The sequence below is a fragment of the Ceratotherium simum genome, chromosome 29 (assembly GCF_057802395.1).
Source record: "Ceratotherium simum simum isolate JZ-2026a chromosome 29, ASM5780239v1, whole genome shotgun sequence".
NCBI lineage: Eukaryota > Metazoa > Chordata > Mammalia > Perissodactyla > Rhinocerotidae > Ceratotherium > Ceratotherium simum.
Genome location: NC_141928.1, coordinates 1,183,663 through 1,191,980, shown reverse-complemented (window position 1 = coordinate 1,191,980; position 8,318 = coordinate 1,183,663). Strand labels below are relative to the sequence as shown.

Genomic DNA, 8,318 nt, shown 5'->3' with positions numbered 1-8,318 from the left:
AGCATGGGTTGGTGGGAAGGTCCTGAGCTCCCTGCCTTTGGGCCAAAGAGCTCTTTTCCCTAGAGGAGCGGCTGCCCTCTGGGGTAGGAGGTTTTCCAGCACCACCTGGCCTGCGGTGGTATCAGAGGACTTCCCAGCAGGCCGGGCCCTACGCGTGCCATGTGCTGTGCCAGCTGGGCCAGCATAGCCACCGTCCTGTGTGCCTGTCCCAGCCCACCTAGGCTAGAGCTGGGCAGCTGCACCCAAGAACACCTGGGGGCCCCCAGCCCTCAGAGGGCAGGCTGGGTCCTGTCCTAACTGCCTCCCTGCTCCTTCCCAACACTAGCCTTCAGCCCTCCCTTCTCCAGCTGCCAGCAGCAGCCAGCCCCCGCCCTCCACCCCGCAGTTGCCATGAGAACCGCTTGGAGAATGTTGGAGCTGCCCCTCCCTCCAGGGGCAGGCAGGCCAACAGGCACAGTAGGGTGAGGGTGGGACCCCCTCCCCTTCCCCAGTTCCTGTGCCTAGAGTTCCGAACACTGCAGGCAGGGGGACAGCAGTCACTGGGCAGACGCTGGGGCCCAGGCACCAAGCTGACACCTGAGCAACTCCCTTTAGCCCACAGCCTGTGAGCCCCACTGTGGTTGTGGGGCCCACTAACGTAGGGATCAGGCCGACATGAAATGAACTTGCCCTGGGCCCTGCAGCTAACAGACCCACAATGGGGCAGGTCCTGCCCTATGGAGCCAAGGGCACCTGTGAGCCACCTCTCTGCTGAGCTGAAATGTTCCCTGGCTCAGCGTCATCTTGGGGAGGGGGCTGGCGGGGCTGGAGGGAGGATGTCACCATGTGTTTATGAGTGGGCCATATGCAGACCTACCCAGAGCAGTGACAGCCCCTACCTGCCTGGACACAGGGAGCACAGGAGCATGCCCTCGCCCGGGAGAGGCTGGGCATCCTGGGGACTGGAGGCTGTGGGTGTAAGGGCCATCTGGCCCCAGGTACCTGCAGAGAGCTTGGCGCCTTCAACACCACAACGCAGAGGCCCACAGGGCGGGGCACAGCCCATCTGCCCCAGCCTGGGCCCAACCCGAGGCGTGAATTCCGGGAGCGCTCCACAGCCTGGCCAGGGCTTGGGGCTCTTCCAAGGCCCTGCCAGGCCACCAGCTGCCCTAGGCAGGTGTTCTGGAGGTGGGGGCTGGCAGGACCAGCAGGCTGCTCCCTGGGAGTCGGTCCCCTGGTCAGATCCCAGGCCTGAATCCTGGGGGTGCCCGCCAGCTCATCACCCTGCGCCTTCCACAGCCCCAAAGCGAAGCTGGCAGGCCACGCAGGTCCCAGGCCCACAGCGCGGCCCCTTTAAGTGCATCCCCGCCGGCCGCCATCAGGGGCAGCACTGAGCAGCCAGGCAGCCTCGGCGCCGGCGCCGGTGCCTCGAAGCTTCTGCCGGTGCCGGGGACACAGCGGAGCCGGGGCTGGCGGAGCAGGGTGGGCCTGCACAGCCCACCAGGCTCGCCCAGGAGCAGCGCCCAGGTAAGGGGTCGGGGGCTGCTGCCCCTCACGCCCTGTCGGGGGTGGGGCGCCTGCAAGAATGGGGGTCCCGCCCCCGGGGCGACACAGGGGTCCCCACTCTGGGCTGAGGCCAGGTGCAGGGCTGCGAAGCTGGGAGGGCCGCCTGCGGGGCTGGCTAGGCCTAGTACCCCAGCGGGGCTGGCCACCCCCATCCTCACGGGGAGGGGTGTCACCCAACCCAGCTCCTCACCCGCGCAGCTGCAAGGCCAGGCTGTCATCTCCCCGGGGCGGAGCCCACACCCTGTCATCCGGCCCCAATTCCAGCCCGGCCTTGAGCTTAGGATGGAAGGGGGTGGGAGGGGGATGGTCCTGAGAACCAGAGACAGAGTTGGGGTGGGCGTGAGGCTGGGATGGGGACAGGCACTGGGCCTTGGTGGCCCTGAACCAGAAGAGCAGGCCCGCTGGCAGGAAGCCCCTTGCACACCTGGGACACAGAGGGTCGACCCGACCAGAGGTCCTGCCAGGTGAGGACCCAGCCCCCTGCTTTCCCTAGCTCACCCTGAAGCATGCCCGCCCCAGACTGTGTACAGAGATGGGGGCCCTGTCAGCACCGTCTGAGCCCCTGGCCAGCCCGTCCAGGCCCTGAGCACCACAGAGGGGCCGGTGGCCCAACTCTCAACATGAGCCTGGTGCAGAGGAGTGGACCCCAACCCAGCTGCATCGCGGGGGCCGTGGAACCTCAGGTTTCCATGGAGCCTTCAGGAGCCACTGTGGGGACGGCTCTCTCCTGAGAAGCAGTGGGGGAGACTCTGCCCGCCCACAGCCCTACCTCCCTCGCTGGTGGCCTCCTGGCCCCGTGCGCTGCTGCTCAAGGGGAGAGGGGCAGCCATGAGCTCCTGGCTCACACGCCCCCACGTGGTCCTGCAGCCAGGGCCTGGTTTCCGGGCTGCCATGCACACGCTGCAAAGCTGGGGGAGGGGGTAGCTCTGAGCCTTGTCATGACAACCCTAGTGAGCTTGGTGGGTTTCAGCCGCCCCATAATAGGGGTGCTCAGAGGAGGTTTCTGCAAAGAAAAGAGCTTTAGGGCCCAGATAAGCTCTTTGAGGGCATTATTCTGGTCTGGGCCACAGGAAAAGTCGAGGGTGGGGCAGGCCAGTCATCAGCCTAGGGGCCACGCCTGGACCTGAAGGGACCAGAGGACTGGAGCTTGGCACAGAGAACTGTCCTGAGTGCAGCAGCCTTTGTAGTGCTGGGGGAGGGTTCCATGCCCAGCCTGGTCAGCAGGTGGGGCAGGAGGCTCCGTGACGTGGTGCAGAGTGAGTCAAGGCTAGGTCCCAGGGACTCACCCTCAGAGGGCGCCATCAACGCCTCACTCTGCACTGGGCACTAGAAGGGGGCTTCAGTCCACAGGTTTTGTGGAGCCAACGCTTACAAAGTCTGTAAATAGGGCTCCAATGAGCATGTGGTCATTCCACCTGTGGACACCAGGAGGTGGTCCCGGGACCACACCCCCATTCTTCCTACCCTGCGGGTGGCCTGTCCCAGGAAAGGGAAGTCTACCCAATTCTGGCCAGCAGTCACTAGTGGGGGCAGGGGAGGCTCAGGAACATCGGCCTGGGGGCAGCAGCTCTGGAACCACAGCAATGGCATCACCTTTCTGGCTGACCTGGCCCATCCCTGCAGAGAGTGGCCCAGAAAGGATGGTCTGGGGCAGGGGCAGGACCTGAGTGGCTGAACAGCTGGGTTCTTCCTGCAGGTGCTCCTGACGCCAGCATGGAGCAAGTGCCTGCGGCCTGGGCCAAGGCCCGCAGCCAGGGCTGCTCTGCCCACTGTGCCCCAGGTAAGCCGGGCCAGCGCAGGGGGGTAGTGGAGCCCAGGCTGCGCAGGAGCCACCCTGACCTGCATCTCCTCCCAGGGCGAAAGCCCCGCGAGGCCGAGTGAGCGGCAGCCACCAGCCCGGGGACCTTTTTTAAGATGACCCGCACGGACCCGCCGGACCTGCTGGTGTCGACCGTGTACCAGGACATCAAGGTGGCGGCCCCGGGGCCCGCGTCGAGGCGCCCGCCATGTGAGCGCTCCATGGCCCGGCCTGCTGCGCCTGCGCCTTTCAACAAGCGCCACTGCCGCAGCTTCGACTTCCTGGAGGCGCTGGACGGGACGGCCATGGAGGCCCACCCGGAGCCGCCGCCCCCAGAGCCCGCCGCGCCGCGCTCCCGGCCCCGCGACGGCGAGCCCCGACGCCGCGCCCGCTCCAAGAGCGCGCCCGCGCGCCCGGGCCTGGCGGCCGCGCCGCGTCGCCGCCCGTGCTGCCGCGCAGAGGCCGGGAGCCCCAGCGGGCCGCGCGGGCCGAAGCGTCGCCGCGCCGGGAACCTGCGTATCCCGCGCTGCGCGCGCTCGCCAACGAGCTGCACCCCATCAAGCTGCAGCCGCAGCGGGGCGGGCCGGGTCGCATTGCGCCCCTGTGCGCCGCCGCCGGCCGCTGCGCGCCGCCCGAACCGCCCTCCGGGCCCGCCCCCCACGTCCGCTGCCGCCTGGACATCAAGCCCGACGATGTGGTGCTGCAGCATGCTGCTCGGGGTTCGCGGCCCTGCGGGCCCGCCGAGACCGCGCCCTGGGCCCGCGCCGCCCCGCAGCTCCACGGCCTCACCGTGCCCGGGCCTCGCCACGTGGCGATGTCGCGCACGCCCACCCCCGCTGACTCGTACTGCGCGGACCCCCGGGCACTGTACTGCGACGGGCCCCTACCTGGGCCCCGGGACTACGCAGAGCGCCGAAGTCTGCCCTTCACCACCCCGCCGGGCCCCACCCAGTTCTTCTACACTGAGGAGCCCGAGGGCCACCCCGGCGGCTTCACGGCCAGCCCGGGCCCTCCCTTCGACAGCTTCTACCCCAGGCCTTTCCCGTCCGAGGAGCCCTCTGGGCCCAGTCCACGGCGCGGGAGCGGCTACTATGCTGGGGAAATGCGCACCTTCCCGGTCCAGGACCCGCCCTCCCGTTCCTACTACGGGGAGGCCCCCAGAGCCTACATCCCGCCCTGCGGCCCCCGCTATGGCCCCGAGGAACTCCGAGCCCACCCCGCCGCCCGCCTCTTTTACACAGAGGACTTCGGACGGTACCGCGACCGCGACGCCCTGGCGCGGACTTACCCACACCCACGCGGCAGCCTGGCCTGGGGCGACTGGGGCCCGCGGCCTTACCGCACCCTGCAGGTGGCGCCTCCCCCGGACCCCGGCCCGCTGCTCGCCTCGTGGCACGGTGGCACCAGCACCAGCCCGCCCCGGTTGGCCACCGACAGCCGCCACTATTCGCGCTCCTGGGACAACATTCTGGCGCCCGGGCCGCGCCGCGAGGACCCCCTGGGCCGCGGCCGCAGCTATGAAAACCTGCTGGGGCGCGAGGCGCCGGAGCCGAGGGTTGCATCCCCCGAAGGCCGGCGCCCGCCCGTGGTCGTCAACCTATCCACCTCGCCCAGACGCTACGCGGCGCTGTCGCTGTCTGAGACGTCGCTGTCCGAGAAGGGCCGCGCGGGCGAGGGCCCGGGCCGCAACTGGTATGTCACGCCCGAAATCACCATCACCGACAACGACCTGCGCGCCGCCGAGCGCCCGGCCACCAGGGGCTGGGAACGGCCCGAGGGCCGCCCGCGGCCGCCTCCGCCCGCAGTCCCCGACGGCCCAACCTCTGGCCGCCAGCGCAGCCTCGAGCAGCTGGACGAGCTCATCACCGACCTGGTCATCGACTCGCGGCCCCCAGCAGGCCAAGCCCCCGAGCCCGCGGCCGACGGCCTGGGCCGCCAGCTGCGCCGCCTGCTGGACTCGCGGCCCCCAGGCCCGGGGGCCCCCGCGCTGGCGCCGCGCTCGCCCCCCGCGTCGGCCGGCAGCGCCGAGGAGCCCGCGGGCCCGGGGCAGGCGGCCGACGGGTCCCCGGAGCCCAGCGCCGACGAGGACGACCTGATGACGTGCTCCAACGCGCGCTGCCGGCGCACAGAGACCATGTTCAACGCCTGCCTCTATTTCAAGTCCTGCCACAGCTGCTACACCTACTACTGCTCGCGCCTGTGCCGCCGCGAGGACTGGGACGCGCACAAGGCGCGCTGCGTGTACGGCCGCGTGGGCAGCGTGTGCCGCCACGTGCTGCAGTTCTGCCGCGACTGCGGCCCGGTGCACCGTGCCTTCTCGCGCATTGCGCGTGTCGGCTTCTTGTCCCGGGGCCGCGGCGTGCTGTTCTTGGGCTTCCCGAGCCCCGGCTCGGCAGACAACTTCCTGCGCTTCGGCCTCGAGGGGCTGCTGCTGTCGCCCACCTACCTGTCGCTGCGAGAGCTGGCCACGCACGCGGCGTCCCTGGGCAGCTACGCGCGCGAGCTGGCGGCCGCCGGGCGCCTCTACGAGCCGGCCGAGTGCTTCCTGCTCAGCGTGTCGGTGGCCGTGGGCCCCGGCGCCGCGCCCCCTGGCGCCCCCGCCCGGCCCGCGCCCGCGCCGCGCAGCCCAGGGCCCACGGTGCGCAAGTTCGCCAAAGTGGCGCTGGCGGCTGGCAGCCCGGCGCGGCCACCCCCAGCGCGGGGCCGCGAGCCGGACATGGAGACGTTGATCCTGACGCCGCCGCCGGGCACAGCGGGCCTGGACCAGGACGGCGAGGCGGGCCGGCGCGCGCGGGAGGTGGCCTTCATCCACATCCAGCGCGAGCTGCGGCTGCGCGGTGTCTTCCTGCGCCACGAGTTCCCGCGCGTCTACGAGCAGCTCTGCGAGTTCGTCGAGGCCAACCGGCGCTTCACGCCCACCACCATCTACCCCACGGACCGGCGCACCGGCCGGCCCTTCATGTGCATGATCATGGCCGCCTCTGAGCCGCGCGCGCTCGACTGGGTGGCCAGCGCCAACCTACTGGACGACATCATGTAGCTGAGGGGGCGCGCCTGGGCTCCGCCCAGCCCGCTCAGGGCCCGCCCAGTCCACACAGGGCCCACTCGCGAGCTCCACCTGCCCACTCAGACCCCGCCAAATCCACCCGGGGCCCACCCCGGAGCTCCCCCCAGCCCGCACAGGCTCTGCTCAGGCCCCGCCCCGTCCACTCAGGGCCCACCCCCGAGGTCCGCCCAACCCACTCAGGGCCCGCCCAGTCTGCGGACCCAGCTCCGTCCACTCAGGCTCTGTTCAGCCCGCTCAGACCCCGCCCAGCCCACTCAGGCTCCGCCCAGTCTATTCAGGACTCAGTCTGTCCACTCAGGTTCTGCCCAGCCCTCTCAGACCCCGCCCAGCCCACTCACGGCCCGCCCAGTCCACCCAGGGCCCACCCCCGGCCTCTGCCCAGCCCACTGAGGCTCTGCCCAGCCCGCTCAGACCCTGCCCAGTCGACCCAGGGCCCACCCTGAGCCCCGCCCTGGCCTACCCGAAGCCCCGCCTCCAATTTCCCCAGTCCCCGCCCTGCTGGCAGCAAGCTCCTCCCACGTCCCGCGCCACGGCGTTGTCCATATGCCCCGCCTTTCCCTACCCTCTTCCTGCAACTCCCCCCGACCGGTCTCGCCGACTCTCTCACTCGCCCAGCTCGCTCTCCGGCCTCCCCAGAGGCGGGTCCTTGGCCGCTTGGTGCTCCCGGCTGGGAGGTCAGGTGGGCCTGAGGACTGCCCGATCCTGCCTTCACGCGGAGGGGTCACTACTGCAGACCTCATCGCGCAAATCCGGCCCGTCCGTCCGCTGTCGTCGCAGGGCCTCCCTGGAACCTCCCCAACCCTGGTTCGCCCGGGTCCAGGAGCCCGAGTTCACCAAAGCCTAGTCCCGTCCCTTCAAACACGCCCTCCACCAGCCTCCTGTGGTCTGTAGTGCCTCCTCCCTGGACGCCTTTCCTCTCTGGGGGACACTTGACTAGCCTCGGTGTGTCTGCGGGCCAAGTGCGTCCTGCTCTCGTGGGCAGGGCCGGCGGGGGCCCTGCGCAGTGCGTTTTCGCTGGCCCCAGCCCCCGCTGGAGAGGGCACAGCCGGACCCGCACGTGGACGATGCTGCCCGCCCTGCTGTCCCCTCCCCTCCGACGCCCTGGCCTGGGCCCTACAAGAGGGGTTGGGATAAGCAGCCGTGGAAAGGTACTCGGAGATCTTCAGCCAAGGCGCAAGAAACTCTAAAGGGGAGGAGGAATCGGGCGGGGGCAGCAGAGGTGTGGGTGGCAGCGCTGCCCTGGCGCCGGCCCAGAGCTGAGACCTGGCAGGGCGTGAGTCAGGGTACCTGCCCACACCAGACAGGATGGCCTTATGCGGGTGCCAGGGCAGAACGGTGGTGCGAACGGCAGGATCCGGTTCAGGAAGGGCTCCTACCGGCTGGCACAGGGAGGACAGCAGAGGGGCGTTCCCAGTTGGGAGCCGGGCGGGGAAAAGCGAGGGTGGGAGCGGGTGCGGGAGCGAACTAGTTGGCCACCGGGGGGTGTGGGGCGACTGCACAAACGCCCCCGCGGGCGCTCTCTGGCCGTGCCCTGTGCTGGCGGCCGGGCTCCTGCCCTCGGGAGCGCACAATCCGGTAGCCCTTGACCCCCGACCTCCCCTGAGGTGCACCCTGGCCCCGGCCCGGGCCCCATGGAGGGCGAGTGACCGGGAGAAGGGGCGAGACCGGGCGCCCGCAAAAGCCCTCCTGGAGCCCCCAGCGCGCCCCACAGCTTCGTTCCTGGCGCTCGTCGCCGCCCGTGCCCCGCCCCGTTGCTCCCTCCCCACACGCCTGCGCGCCCGCCTTCGCCCCGCGTGTTTACATCTGCCATGCGCCCCGCTTGTCCCACCCGCCCCTGTGGCCTCGCAAGTCCGGCTGCCGCGCCCTTTGCTCCGGGGCCTCCGCCTTCGGCCCCACGCCTGAGGGCCT

General features: G+C 70.4%; 1 protein-coding gene across 1 annotated transcript; it reads left to right on the top strand.

Moving 5' to 3' along the window:
- Window positions 1–7,844, top strand: AJM1 (apical junction component 1 homolog). Its single transcript, XM_087418758.1, is given in 4 exon segments — window positions 1–1,506; window positions 3,242–3,325; window positions 3,401–3,775; window positions 3,778–7,844. Coding segments are annotated over 2 exon segments (2,922 nt in total). The 5' UTR covers window positions 1–1,506; window positions 3,242–3,325; window positions 3,401–3,459; the 3' UTR covers window positions 6,384–7,844.
- The last annotated feature ends 474 nt before the right edge of the window (window positions 7,845–8,318 follow it).